Source organism: Orycteropus afer, unplaced genomic scaffold (genome assembly GCF_000298275.1).
Source record: "Orycteropus afer afer isolate SDZICR_OR568_19922 unplaced genomic scaffold, OryAfe1.0 scaffold00114, whole genome shotgun sequence".
Taxonomy (NCBI): Eukaryota; Metazoa; Chordata; class Mammalia; order Tubulidentata; family Orycteropodidae; genus Orycteropus; species Orycteropus afer.
This window is the reverse complement of record NW_006921701.1, coordinates 5,024,967-5,040,682: the sequence shown is the minus strand read 5'-3', so window position 1 is coordinate 5,040,682 and position 15,716 is coordinate 5,024,967. Positions and strand designations below refer to the sequence as shown.

Genomic DNA, 15,716 nt, shown 5'->3' with positions numbered 1-15,716 from the left:
ATCCTGGAAGCAGGCCACACCCCTAGGGAAACTCCCTTTGGGCAGATTGGCCACTCAGAACACAGTCGTCCAATCCCATCATGGGAACAACCACACAGAACTGGGGTCCAGCCAAGTTGACACAGCTTCAACTGTCACAGCAGGTAAACATCTTTCTGGTATTCTGTGCTTTCATCCAAGATCCATATGGCATCAGCAATGATAACTCTCATTTTACATCCTCTTCTCAATCTGGCATGAAAATCTGGCAGTTCCCTGCCAGTGTACTGGTGCAGCCATTTTATAATTCTCTTCAGCAAAATTTTACTTGTACATGGTATTAATGATGTGTTTGATAATGTCTGCATTCTCTTGGATCACTTTTCTTTGGAATGGACATGAATATGGATCTCTTACAGTTGATTGACCAGGTAGCTGTCTTCCAAATTTCTTGGCATAGACAAATGAGCACTTTTAGCTTTGTATCCATTTGTTGAAATATCTCAATTAGCGTTCTGTAAATTCCTGGAGCCCTGCCAATGCCTTTAGTGCAACTTGGATTTCTTCCTTCAATAGTATTGATTCTTGATCATAAGCTACCTCCTGAAACAGTTCAACATCAGCCAGTTCTTTTTGGTGGAGTGACTCTGTATTCCTTCCATCTTCTTTTGATCCTTTTTGCATCACTCGATATTTTGCCTATAGAGTCCTTCAGTATTGCAGTATTGCAACTGAAGTCTTGTGGAAGTTAATGTGTCAACTTGGCTGGGCATGGTTTTGAGTGACTGGGCAGCTGGATATGGTTATTCCCCATTATGAGACTGGTAATCACCTCCATGGTGGAATCTACTGTGAGCAGCTGAGTAGCTGCCTTAGGGATGTGGTCTGCTTCCAGTATGTAAGAAGATGCTTTGAGAAAGATCTTAAGCCTTTGGGCATGCTTGGGCCCTGCATGTAGGCTGAGTCTTCATTCAGCAGCCTGCCATGTTGCCGGATGATCTTGGGACTGTTTCTGAACTTGAACTGTGGCCTGCCACATTGCTTAATAATTTGGGGACTGTGCCATTTTACTTGTCGACTTTGAGTTTGTCAGCTTCAGCAGCCAACAGGTACCTGACTTGGGACACATCTCCAGTTCCATTGGCCATGGAGCAAGAGGCAGAGCTGAAGCCCAATGTCGAAGGACCTTCACCTAGCCCCTAGAGCTGGCACTTTCAGCTTGGACTTCTAGTCTCCTAAACTGTAAGAGAATACACTCCTGTTAGTTCAAACCACACACTCGTGATATTTTCTGTTAGTGCGGCCCTAGAGAACCAAAACAAGGCTTGAATTTTTTTGTTCAGCTCTTTCAGCTTGAGAAATGCCTGGCATGTTCCTCCCTTTTGGTTTTCCATCTCCAGGTCTTTGTGCATTTCATTACTTTACTTTGTCTTTTCGAGCCACCCTTTGAAATCTTCTGTTCAGCTTTTTTATTTCATCATTTGTTCCACTTGTTTTAGCTACTCTCTCTTTTCAAGAGCAAGTTTCAGAGTCTCTTCTGACATCCATTCTGGTCTTTTCTTTCTTTCCAGTCTTTTTAATGACCTTTTCCCTTCTTCATATATGATGTCCATGATATCATCCCATAACTCATCTGGTCTTTGGTACCTTTGTGTTCAGTGCACCAAATCTATTCTTGAGAAGGATTCTCACTTCAGGTGGGATATACTCAAGGTCATAGTTTGTCTCTTGTGGACTTGTTTTAATTTTCTTCAGCTTCAGCTTGAACTTGAATATGAGCAGTTGATGGTCTCTTCTGCAGTCATCTCCTGGTCTTTTTCTGACTGTTGATATTGAGCTTCTGTATCCTCTCCTTCCACAGATGTAGTCTTTTTGATTCTTGTATCTGTCATCCAATGAGGTTCATGTGTATAGTCACCATTTATGTTGTTGAAAAAGTTATATGCAACGAATAAGTCATTGGTCTTACAAAATTCTATCATGTGATCTCCAGAATTGTTTCTGTCACAAAGGCCATATTTTCCAAGTACTAATCTTGCTTTGTTTCCAACTTTCACATTTCATTCCCCAGTTATTATCAATGCCTCTTGATTGCATGTTTGATCAGTTTCCCACCGCAGAAGTTGGTAAAAATCTTCGTTTCTTCATCTTTGGCCTCAGTGGATGGTGCGTAAATTTGAATAATAGTCATATATTAACTGATTGTAACAGGATAATGGACAGTGAAAGAGAATGTTTCAACAAGGAATCAGAACAGGGTTAAAGATTGTAGAGGTATTTAGATTTGGCGAGAAAGCCATTGGCATCTTTAAGAAAACACCTTCATTAGAAAGATGGGAATAGTAATACTGTGCCTAATTGGAATGAATTCTACTTCGTAATTTGAGTGACACTCAGTAGAAGCCACAAAGCAAAGAAGAAGAAATGGACTTGGATGCCAACTGGCAATTCAATAAAATTTACACTTTTGTCAGATAAAAAACACTTTCTACTGTTACATCACCCTTCCGTGCAAACCATAGAATATCTGAGTTGGGACAGATCTTAGACATTAACACCAGTACTTTCCATTTTGTTGATGAGGAATATGAGGCCCAAAGAAATTGTGATTTATAAATTACAAGAACCAGCTAGTGTCTCATATGGAATGTCCAGCGTTTTAAACTGGAATGAAGGTGCTTACTAGTTTTTTCAGTATCTGTAATAATTTTAATCTATTCATTTGTTAGGTTCATGACTACAAAGAAGGAACTCCAGAAGAGAAGACTTACTATATAGAATTATGGGATGTTGGAGGCTCTGTGGGCAGTGCCAGCAGTGTGAAAAGCACAAGAGCAGTATTCTACAATTCTGTAAATGGTAAATGTTTTGTATTTCTACTTTATATTAATGGTCTAGGAATAGGGATCATCTGACACAGGATACTGTAGGATGTCATTCTCATCTTAACTTGAGAAAGACCTAATACATTCACCAATCTTGATTTAAAACTTCATATCACATTCTAGTTTGTGTTTCTAGATTTTAACTATGTAATCCAGTACATTAAATATCTAGTTTGTCTAAGTGTTTCTAGTTATATTATTGTCATAAACTAAGTAATGAGAAACAAAATTATATCTGGAGTAAGACATAAAACATAGAACTTTGAAAACACTGTGCCCGGGGAGTGCTGTTCTTTAGTCAGTTGAGGAAGTACACTGGAACCCAGTGTAAGCAGTCTCTTAGTGTAAGCCAGATGTCACAGAGATGTAGGACTTTTGTCTTCTTCTTAGGGTCAGGCTTATGTAATTTTTAAAGAGCTGCCTTAGAGTGTTGTTGTTGTTGTTGTTGTTGTTGTTGTTGTTGTTTGCCGTCGAGTCGGCCCCGACTCATAGCGACCCCTCCTTGGGTTTCCGAGGCAGTATCACTACGGAAGTAGGATTGCCCAACCTTCCTTCCGAGGAGTGCTGGTGGGTTTGAACCGCCAGCCTTCTGGTGAGCAGTCAAGTGCCTTAGGCACTATGCTACCAGAGCTCCTAGAGTGTTGTTAGGGGTGCAGAAATTTGTTAGGGGTGCAGAAATTTCATCCAATTATAGATATTCAAATCCCTGGAGCTAACTTCCAGATTCTTGAAGTTCATTCATAGAGCAGCTACTCTGTGTGATATGTCAAGGAACAAAACCATTGCAGTGTAGTAAATTACATGGTATAGCTTTTCTAGTCATAGTATCTGTAACCCCCACTTTGCCATGAACAACTGAGTAGCTGATTGTTCAAATTATCCACCTGGTATATTTCTGTTGGAGCAGCACAAAGCAATCTTCTGGGAAGTTCATTCTCTCTGTCAGGTGTATAGAATTCTGATATTGGAATTGGTTAGTTTTGCCACTGTGCCAGGCTCAAAGTGAACCCTCCTAGAGGCAGAAGAGAGTCCTTCTGACTGCCTGCTGAGAGAGACACACTGCTGAAGAGGGATGCATTGCTGAGAGAGAGATGTAAGAGAGACATAAGAGACACACATTGCTGACACATGCTACTGAGAGAGACTGAGAGAGACAGCAGCTGAGAGGGATGGCCTGCCAAGAGAGACGGCCGGCTGAGAGAGGCTTGAGTGTGTTTCTGATCTTGAATTGTAGCCTAATAAACCCCATAATCTCTGAGTTCTATATGGCCACTGCAGTGAATTATTGAACCCAGCAGAGAGGTGGTGGCTGCCACGAGAGGGACAGTTGGTATCAAGGTTGGTAAGAGGGCTGGAGGGTGGTGGCATGTCTGGCCTCACAAGAGCAGTCCTTGGGCTGCTGATGGTGATTCTGTCTTCCTCTTTTGTAGTTAAAGGAGGTCAGAAGATGCCGCCTCCCTGTCCCTTTTGCAATGCCTATAGGGTATCTTTCATTATCTTTTTATTTTTCCTTATTTTAGCACATTTTTTACTGTGAAATATAATTTCAGTTTACCTTTGATCAAAATATCAAAAGATTTGGCACCTCATTCTTCCTTTCCTGGTAAATGTGTAGCTATTAATAGATTATCATTTACATTGTGCTTAGATCTCATTCAATGTTAGGGAGGCATTACATTTATTAAGTACCCTCTTTATTTCTTCTATTCCTCTTGCAGTGTCTTCCCACATCATAGGGTGTCGTGGAGCCTGCAAAAAGCAGTCAAGAAGGTTCTTACCATTGGATGCATACTTTAGAGTACAGCATGAATTGTATTAGTTCAGACCCATATCCCGTCTAGTCAGAATCCCATCAGAAAGTGTCATATTTCTGAAACATTCATAAATGAAACTGCAAAAACGGCAAGGAGGCCACATGTTCTGACCTCCTCTAATCTCACAAGAGGAAGACAGGATTACCAGCAGTAACCCAAGGCCTATTACTGCAACGCCAGACATGCTGCCTCCCTCCAGCCCTTTCACCAACCATTCCTCCCAAAGCACCCACCACCTCTCTCCTGGGTTCGATAATTCGCTGCAGTGGCCACACAGAACTCACAGATTACAGGGTTTATTAGGGAAGCACCAGGCTACAACTCAAGTTCAGGAAGAATGCTTAGTCTCTCTCCCAGCCCACTGTCCCTCAGCCAACAGTCTCTCGCAGTCTCTTTCCCAGCAGTGCTGGTCCCTCTGTGTCTCACTCAGCAATGTGTGTCTCTTGCGTCTCTTTCCCAGCAGCATGTCTTCCTCCACCAGCAGTCAGAGAGAGAGTTCTGCCTCTAGGAGGCCTCCTTTTGAGCCTGGCAGGGTGGTCAAACTAGCCAATCATAGCATCAGAACTCTAAGCATCTGAGAGAGAGTGGGAACCTCCCAGAACATTGTATTGTGCCACACCCAACAGAAATACTCCACGTGGATAACATTTACAATCGGGAGCTCCTCAGTTGCTCATTCCACCACTGAGTTTACAATGACTTATGGGTAGAAAAGCCATACAAAGTAATTTACTACACCGCAGAAACAAAACATACAATAATGATATTCATATATATTATCATCATGAAAAAATGTATATGATAATGGCATATATTAATGCAGTGTACATAAATGAGAAAGATAGTAAGATAATTTAGAATTGGTGGAGTATTACAAATTACTTCTGAGAGAAAAAGAAAGAAGAAAATGAAATCTAGTTTAAACCATGAATCAAGTGATAAACATGGATTATATCAGTCAAATGACTTGTCAAGGTTAATATCAATTTGATCTAGCAAAAGAAAATTTGTACATGTAATACTTTTTGCCATTTAGATCTTCTTGGGAAAGAAGTATGGTAAGCATTATAAATAATAAAGTGAAAACCATTCAACTCCTGAAAACTTCATTGAATTCTAAATTGCAAGCTTAGACATGCTAACAAGAAATCTGTCAAAATTCATATTCATTTAATTATCTTTTCTATACCTAGTATTCATTAGAGAATGAAATATTATTTATGTCCTATGTTAGTTTTACAGATAAAGCTGAAATATATTCTGTTTCTTAAAGTAAAAAAAAAAAATCCCTATTGGGTTGTTTATTGAAAATCCTACTTCTATGTTCTTTTACCCTAGCTCTGGAATATTTCTCTTGGCAGAAGCACTCAAAGTTTTTAACTCCATCTACCATCCTTTGGTTCCTAAGTAACAAGGATAAGGATCACTTCAGTCAAACGTACAGTCTTTATTCTTACCAGTAACTTTCTTTCCTCCATACGCTACTGTCTTCTCACTCTGGTGAACCAGAAAGGAAGCTGTAAAGTGTCTCTCCTCAACTGCTTCTGTAAGATTAGAGCACATTCTGAGCAGCTGTCACCCTGACTCCTTTCCTTTAGTTACCATGTTGGTCCTTATACAGCATCAGGATCAGAATATATTGTAAAGTGGAAGAACTCTCAGCCCAAATGAAAGAGGGAGAATAAGAAAAAAAGTGTGTTTAAATCGGAGCGGCAAACCACTTCTTGGTTCAGTAATGACCAATGAAGCAAAACTAGAACATACTTGAAATTGTAAAAGGTGGGTGAACCAGGATGATCACTGGAACGGGAAAAATTATGGGTCAACACCCTCCTAGAAACTTAATCTCCCTCTTAGAAAACAAGGGCAGTGTGCACGTTGCATAACAACCAAATCTCTTGACTGACATAGTCAGAAACAACAGTGCCTCACTCAAAGATGGCAGCCAACTGCACCTCTGAATGTGTATTGCTGTCCAAAATCCTGGCAATAATCCAGTCTCCTACATCAACCTCCTGAAAAGTCTCACTATGCCTCTTCTGAGTCTCCTGTTCTAGGCCTTTAACCTATAATTTTTCCTGTTCTGGTTTTCATTCTGCTTCACCCAAATTTTAAAAATTCACGTCTTTTCCAAATTTCTTTCACCAGTTATGACTGAGCCAGTTCACAGTGGTTAGAAGCCCTAGCTTAAATACCCTTAAAAGTTATTCGTAGGGTTGCTGTGGCTCAGAACTAACTTGACAGTACCTAACAACAGCAACAACAAAAAAAAAAAGCTCAAAAGTGTTACATAAAAATCCTCAAATACTAAATTCCTCCCTATGCATCTAATAGTTCGCTAACCAAAACCAAACCAAACTCACTGCCATCAGGTCGAATCTAACTCATAGCAACACTCCTTGGATTTCTGAGGCGGTATCTCTACAGAAGTGGATTGCCCAGTAGGTCCTTATAATCCTTTCACTTCTACAATCAGGTCTTCCCCATTGTCTTGTGATATTTAAACCTAGGAAATATGGAAGTGAGAAAATATCTGGTACTCTTTTGGCCTACAATGAGATCCTATTTTGCCTTCCCCCAGTCTTTTCCAGTAGAACTGAGTTCAGATTCTGACTATCTCACTTATGTGACCTAGGGCAAAGTACTCAACCTCTCTGAACCTGTTTTCTCAGGTATGAAGTAAAGATACTAATTCTTACCTCACAGGACTATTGTGAGAATTAAATTAGATAATACACGTAAAGCATAATAGCTAGCAAATAAATGCTTAATAAATATTAGCTATATTCTTTAATGATAGCTCATTATCCCTTTTCTTAGTGAATCCTCTGTTATATGTGCTTTGATGCTTAATAGAATCCCTCACTAAGGTAGGCCAGTTGAGTGCATTTGGATATGGGGGACAGATCTATGTTTGTTCCAGACACCAGAAGAAATAAAAGTTTATATGAGCAAGTTGGAACAAGCCAACTATAGCTTACAAAACACCTTAGTTGCACAGATGGCTGTAAGAACTAGAGAAGCTAAATTATTCCACTTCTGCCCTTCTTTTTCACATAGATGAATTCCACATCTTGACCATGGAAGAATCGTCAATTTCATATCCTCTTCACAGTAGACCATGAGTGATACAGAAAAGGGTTATTCCTTCTATATAGAGCTTTGGAAACCTACAGTCTGATCACAAGATGATATCCCAAATCCCCCTAGGCACTGAATATTTTTCTCTTATGTATATCTTATAATAATTGCCTGCTCTGCCTTTCTATCTAGGATCTTAACAGATTCTCTTTTGTTGTATTTGTATTTTAACATTTTTATATTTTTCTCATTTTTTCCACAGTCCACCTTTTTTCAACTATTCCTATTTCTTGGCTATCTTTTCCTACCTCTTTTGAGTAGTACATTTCTTTTGCTCTATTAACTAAATCTCTCATAGATAGCAAATTGATAAAGCGAAACATTAATTCAAAGAACTAGAAAATTAGACTTTGAGTTGGTTTAGGCCCATAGATCTATAAGACATTTTGTCAGTTAGAGGATAGCAATTGAAGCAAATTAAATCAATACCATATTAAGTATCTAACACTCTTTTTAGTGAATGTAAGTAATACATGTATATGCTGATGGTTATGAGAGTACTATGCACAGTACAGAAAAAACATCACTTTTGAATGAATATAATTTTTATACCTGAAGTAGTTTTGATTATCTGTATTAGTGAGTTTTGTTTTTTTTATTGTGATTTGAGTGAAAGTTTACAGAGCAAATTCACTTTCCATACAGCAGCTTACATACACTTCATCTCATGATATTGACTGCAGTTTCCCACAGGGCAATAGTTCCCCTCCCACTTCCTCTCCATAGTTACCTCTTCCCTGTGTCCTTCCCTCCCATGCACTCCTGCTCCCTTGAGCTGTCTGCCTGTGCATACACAGCCCTTCTATTCACCCATGATTGACCTCTCCAAGCAGGGTGTCTACCTAATGTAAATGTTTAGCTCATATGCCTGTCTTTTGTTTAGCTGAAAGCCACAGAAGTGGGTTCAATTCCAGACCTGAAGGGCAGCCAGGGGCCATAATGGTTCCATCAGGCACTATCAGACCAGCAAACCTGGTCCCTTTTTTTTTTTTTTTTAACGATTTTGAGTTTTGTTTCACATTGTTCTTAGTGAAGTGGTTTTACAACTAGGACCAGACACAAAGTAGGTTTTCAGTGTTTGCTGAATGAAGATACAAAGAAAAGACATTCTCGAAGTTTTAATGACACTTTGTAAGCCTTTATAGCATAATAATAATAATAATAAGTTATATAACTGATAAAGTATTATAGTCAATTATTTATAAGAATGTACAGTGTAAATTTTTAAATAATTGTTTGAGTTTGTTAGTCATACTAGAACATTAGATTCGTTAAACAGCCTAGTTATATTTCCAAACTCTGCTTTGCCAATTGTGAAATGAAGATGAATTATTACAGTGTTGGTATTATTTTATCTGATTATTTTAGGTATTATTTTAGTACATGACTTAACAAATAAGAAATCATCCCAAAACTTGTATCGCTGGTCATTAGAAGCTCTCAACAGGGATTTGGCACCGACCGGAGTCTTGGTAACAAATGGGTAAGCCCAGATTACTTAAGATAGTTTGCAATGTTACAGTGTTTATAAGAATGTAACCTCCAAAAGGAGCCCCTGGTTTCACACTGAGTGGTTAAAGCACTGGTCTGCAAACTGAAAGGTAGGTGGTTCCCTCTGTGGGGGAAAGATGTGGCAATGTCCTTCCATAAAGATTACATCCTTGGGCAGGGCACAAACAGATATATGCACATTCATGTTCGTCACAGCACTATTCACAATAGCAAAGAGATGGAAACAACCTAGCAAAGAGATGGAAACAACCTAAGTGCCTATCAACCGAGGAATGGATAAACAAACCATGGTACATGTACACAATGGAATACTATGCAACCCTAAAGAATTACATAGAATCTGCAAAACACAGCATAACATGAATGAACTTGGAGAGCATTATGCTGAGTGAAATAAGTCAGTCACAGAAGGACAAGTATGTATTAGTCTACCATTATAAAAAGTCAAGGAAAGATTTATACATAGAAGGAAATAGTGTTTGTAGGTTACCAGGGATGAGAGGGAAGAGGAGGCCAGATTGTTAACTAGATTTAATATATATAGAGAGAGAGATAGAAATCAAAGATTATTAATGATTACCAGGGGTAGGAGAGAGGGAAGGGGAGCTTTTTTGTTTGTCGGGCATTGAGCTTATGATAATGGTGACAGAATATTTTAGAAAAGGATAGCAGTAATGGTGGCACAACATGAAATATGTCATCAGTATCCCTGAGCTGTAAATGGGGAAGTTGTTATGCTGGCGAATGTCTTGTTATGTATGTTTTCACCTCAATATGAGTTTTAAAAAAAAACTTTACCACTTTGGAAACCCAGTGAGGGTTGCTACGGGTTGGAATTGACTTGATGGCAGTGAGTTTGGTTTTGTTATACCCAGTATCCTTAATATTTTTACATAAAAGGGTTATGTAGTCAGCTAAAACAACATCTTCACATGAACAACTCTTGTTAATCCAAGTTTTCCCCTACTGTGCAAATATAGATTTTTTAAAAAATGAAAGTCAATATGTATTTTTAACTCTTCAAAACTTTATTTTTTCTTTAAAACTTTATTTTGTTGGTTTCATTCTACTGAATTGATTATAAATCTTGATCCTGTTGGTCATCACTTAAGAGTCAGGTTAGATGAGCCCTCTGAACATTTTCCACATTTAGAATAAATGGACAAAAATGACAGAAAACCTTTTGAGGTAGAATGGTAGTATCTTCTGAAAAGTAGGACAGCTGTGATTTTAGATTGTGATAACAGTTGTCATAGTTAAGGCATACTGTGTGCTCACTATTTTACAATACTGTTTAAATATTAAAAAATATTAACATCTAAAAAAAAAAGGATTACATGCTAGGAAACCCTATGAGGCAGTTCTGCTCTGTCCTCTAGGGTCACTATGAATCAGAATTGACTCAAAGGCAACGTGTTTGAGTTTTGGTTTACCCTCCAAAATAACACTCTGTAAGATGTTTGTTTGCAAATATCAAACATCCCAATGTGTGATGTCTTTTTTTAATAAAAAAAAAAAAAAATCTTTTATTGACAATAATCAATACTGGGGAAATTGCAGAAGAACTTTCACATTTATTTGCTAGTTTATAGTTTCTTAAGGTGGAACCTTAGATTTTTTATTTGAGACCTTTCTTCTTTGCGGGTAAAAGCATTTAATGCTGTAAATTTCCCTCTAAACATTGCTTTAGCTGCATCCCACAAATTTGGACATATTTTATTTTCATCTTCATTCATTTAAAAATATTTTCTAATATCCCTTGAAACTTCCTTATAGATTATTTAGAAATGTGTTGTTTAGGATCTAGAAATCTTTCTATTATTTTTCTGTTAGTGATTTCCAATTTTATTATGGTCTAAGGACATACTTTGTATGATTTCAGTTTGTTTGTTTTACATTTGTTCAAGTTTGTTTCATGACCACAAGATGGTCTATCTTCGTAAATGCTCCATGTGCATTTGAAAAAAAAATTACATATGTATATAGTTGTCTTATATATTACATCTATGTACATTGAAAACTCCATATAATCTATTGTATTTACCTAATAATTTACCATTTCTATTCCTCCTCCTTTACTTCTAATGTTCCAGGTTTTCTTCTGACAATATTTCCCTTCTGTCTAAAGAATTCCTTTTAGCAGTTCTTTCAGACTAGGTTTGCTGACAACTTCTCTTTGTTTTCCTTCATTGATAATGTCTTTATTTTACCTTCATCATTGAAGGACATTTTCACTGAGATACAATATTTGGGATAGAGAATTCATTTCTTTCATCACATTAAAAGTGGTGCCATTTTCTTCTGGCCTCTTATTTTTCATGAGAGAAATTTCTCTTCCTCGTAGTTTTGAGCGCTGAGTGCTCTCGTTGTGTTTGGCCATGGTCACAACCACCATGGCATTGCTGGAGGTGGAGGGATGAAAGAACAGAAAGAAGGAAAAAGACAGTGGATTTCCACACTCTTTCCAAACATTGTCATTGTTGTTGTTGTTGTTATCGTGTGCCATAGAGTTGGACCCAACTCATAGTGACCCCTCCTTGGGTTTCCAAGGCGATATCACTACGGAAGTAGATTGCCCAACCTTTCTTCCGAGGAGTGGCTGGTGGGTTTGAACCGCCAGCCTTCTGGTTAGCAGTCAAATGCCTTAGGCACTACTCTTTTCTGTTCCTTGACCCAGAAGTACAGGACTTCTAGAGTTCTCTTTGTCCATACCAATGTCCACTTTCAGGTTCCATTCTCATTTGCATTCAAACAGGGGGATATAGGAGGAGGAAAAAAAATCAGTTAATTTGCTGTTGGTTTAGTGGTACTTTGAATTCTGATCTTCCTCAGTCTGCCTGTATTGTTAACTTTTCAGATTCCTCAAATAGCTACTTGATGGATTCTGTCCAGGTTTTATGGCTTTATTCAGTGGGCAAGATAGGATGGATTTGCATACTCCATCCCACCCAGAACAGAACACTGTTTGCCCTTGTTAATTGGAGAATGGCATTTGAAGATTGTTTTCTGTGTGGAGATCTAATTGTTATTTGAAAATCAACTATAGTATAAGTTTGTGCATTAGTGTAGATTCATGGAAAATCTACTAAGGAATAAACAAATAATTTCAAATTCATATTTTAAAGTCTAGTTGATGTTTTCTGCCTCCCATCTTTGTTCCTTTCATCTTGGGTGTCTTCATCAACCAAGTTGGGTATTTTTTTTCCTACTAAAGTTGTAATTACTCAAGAAATTTATTCATAAATTTAGGATTAAGAGACAATGTATTCAGATCTGAAAGAAATCTGCATTGGTGGCAGGGAATTCAGAGTGGCAGTAAAACTTACAGATTTGCATTTTGACCCAACAATCTAATTTTAATACCATAGATGAACCTGCAAATGTATAAAATATTAATACATTGTTCTTCACTGGTGCATTATTTATAATAGTGAAATATCAAAAACAACCCTAGTGTCCAGCAACAAAAGATTGATTGAATAAATAATGGTATATACTCATATTGGAATACTATTCAACTATTTTTAAAAAAGGAATTAGGAAGATCTGTATGCTGAAATAAGGAGCTCTGGTGGCACAGTGCCTAAGGCATTTGACTGCTAACCATAAGGTCGGCAGGTCAAACCCACCAGCTGCTCTGCAGAACAAAGATGGGGCAATCTACTTTTGTAAAGATTTACTGCCTAGGAAACCCAATTGCTGTGAGTCGGAATTGACTCAACAGTAAGTTTGGTTTTGAGGTTATTTTGGTGGCACAGTGATTAAAGCACTGGGCTGCTAACCAAAAGGTTGGTGGTTTCAGTCTACTGGCCACTCTGCAGGAGAAAGATGAGTCAATCTGCTTCTGTAAATATTTACAGCCTTGAAAACCCTGTAGGGCAATTATCCTCTGTCCTTTAGAATCGTTAGGAGTCCAAATCAATTCAGTGGCAGTGGATAGTGGGTTACATACTAAAATGAAGAGATCTCCAGAATAAGTTGTTGAGTTAAAAATTCAGGGTTCTGAGAGTAAGATTATGTGTTTATATTTGTATGAAGAAACAATGAAAGGATGAACAAGAAGCTGGTAAAAATTACTTAGCATATTTTTTTTTTCAATTTAAGTTTGGAACCATGTAAAAACATTTTAACTTTATAATACAGAAAATTTCAAACATCCATAAACATACAGAATAGTATAATAAACCTCTGTGTACCTGTCAGCCACTTGCAACGTGGCCAGTTTTGTTGCGTCCACTCCTAGCTATCCTTCACCTTCTGCCACTCTGAGCTGATGGTTTTGAAGCAGGATTGATGTTGGTAAGAAGGTCTTGATAAAAATGCCTTCAACTCAAGTTGTTACTGACTTTGATGCAATAAATAGAATGGTAATATTTTTATGAGAAGATAGGTTATAGAGTTTGAAACAGTTGTGTTGCAAGGGTGAACAGTAGCTAAAGCTCTGTATGATGATTGTAAAGGGCATAAAAATTTAACAACCACCCCTCCCATATAGAGACTCAAAAAGAAAGAAAAGTACTATTAAAGGAAGAAAAAAATCTTTGCTCAACTGGGCCACATTGATTGGATCATGAAATATTGATGTGCTGTCATAAGTTGTTTGGGACCAGATTTTGCTGACTGTTGTGAATTGAACTTATGACCTATTAGAAATCCAAAACTATTTTATTTCTCATATGGGAATAGAATAAATTAATTCAACAATGGGCACTGTTTTCCTTTCAGTAATGAGAAGCATCATTTACATCATCACTCTACCTTTGGGTAAATATAGGAAAAAAATAAAGATTGCAGTAGTTAATGACTCAAGACTACTAACCCTAAGTGATTACTTTTTGCCTGCCTCCCACTGCTGTCATGTCAGGAAAAACAATTATTAGTAAATCCTTCCCTTTTACTATTCATTTTGCATTTCATCTGTTTATTTTCCTCTGTTGAATCCATCTTTTCCCAGGCCACAGTATCATCTGTATTAAATTTATTCTCACCCTGTTGTTGTTGTTGTTGTTGTTGTTGTTGTTGTTTGCCGTTGAGTTGGCCCCGACTCATAGCGACCCCTCCTTGGGTTTCCGAGGCAGTATCACTACGGAAGTAGGATTGCCCAACCTTCCTTCCGAGGAGTGGCTGGTGGGTTTGAACCGCCAGCCTTCTGGTGAGCAGTCAAGTGCCTTAGGCACTATGCTACCAGAGCTCCTAAGCATCCCTAAGGAGCTCTGGTGGCTCAGTGCCTGAGGCATTTGACTGCTCACCAGAAGGTTGGCAGTTTAAACCCACCAGCCACTCCGCAGAAGCAAAACTGGGCAAATCTACTTGCATAAGGATTTACCACCTTGGAAACCCAAAGGGGGTCGCTGTGAGTCAGAAACAACTTGATGGCAGTGAGTTTGGTTTGGTTTTGAAGCATCCCTCTTTGTTATTTTTCTGAAATGACCTATTTTGTTGTTGTTTTTGTTCACAAGGAGAAATGTGTATGGTAGGGAGCTCTGGTAGCATAGTGGCTAAGACACTTGCCTGCTAACCAGACGGCTGGTCATTAAAGTATGAATCCATTCTCTGCCTCTATACTAAAAAGTTCCTTCACTCTTACCTTAAGAAGATAGAGCTTTGGGGGAAGTAAGTCAGCCTACTTCACTATACCAGGTGGGCACTCAGTTGTTCAAGTAATCTGTAAAGACACATTGGAACCAATTTTGAGTAGTTAGATGAATAGTTGGAACTTGATAGGTGGTGAGGATAGATTGATAAATAAACAAGTAGGTGGAAGAAACTGGAAGAAAAGTAGGTTTATAAGTGCTATGTGAACAAGAACCAGTAAATTAAAGAAAAATAATATAAGCTGGTTCCATTTAACTATTGCACAGCTGTATGAGAAAGATAAATCCTATTCACCTCTTCATCATTATTTATCACAGGGATTATGATCGGGAACAGTTTGCTGATAATCAAATCCCACTGTTGGTAATAGGGACTAAATTGGACCAGATTCATGAAACCAAACGCCATGAAGTTTTAACGAGGACTGCTTTCCTGGCTGAGGATTTCAATGCAGAAGAGATTAATTTGGTATGTATTTTCACTAATGAATGTTTATATTAACAGGTAAAGGCAAACTGAAGACTTCACAAATCATATACAATAAAACCTATAAAAGTTGGAATTATGTAAGGCAGAAACCTGTCAGAGAAGGAAAACTTAAATGTTTTCCACTAGTAAAGAGTGATAGAAAAGGTAAGATTACACCCTGTCAAAGGCACAAAACTTGCAAGACCCAGAAAAACAAGGCAGTCTCACAAACATATGAAGAAATGCTCACGATCATTAGCTATTAGAGAGATGCAAATCAAAACAACAATGAGATACCATCTTGCTCCAGCACTAGTATCAA

At 38.0% G+C, this 15,716-nt stretch overlaps 1 protein-coding gene across 1 annotated transcript in view; it reads left to right on the top strand.

Moving 5' to 3' along the window:
• The window catches only part of RABL3 (RAB, member of RAS oncogene family like 3), a 113,427-nt gene that overhangs the window by 88,370 nt on the left and 9,341 nt on the right, over positions 1-15,716 (top strand). Inside the window, exons 3-5 of the mRNA XM_007943882.2 lie at positions 2,709-2,838; positions 9,188-9,302; positions 15,244-15,394. Of these exons, the coding sequence (XP_007942073.1) occupies positions 2,709-2,838; positions 9,188-9,302; positions 15,244-15,394 (396 nt within the window). The remainder of the gene's footprint in view (positions 1-2,708; positions 2,839-9,187; positions 9,303-15,243; positions 15,395-15,716) is intronic.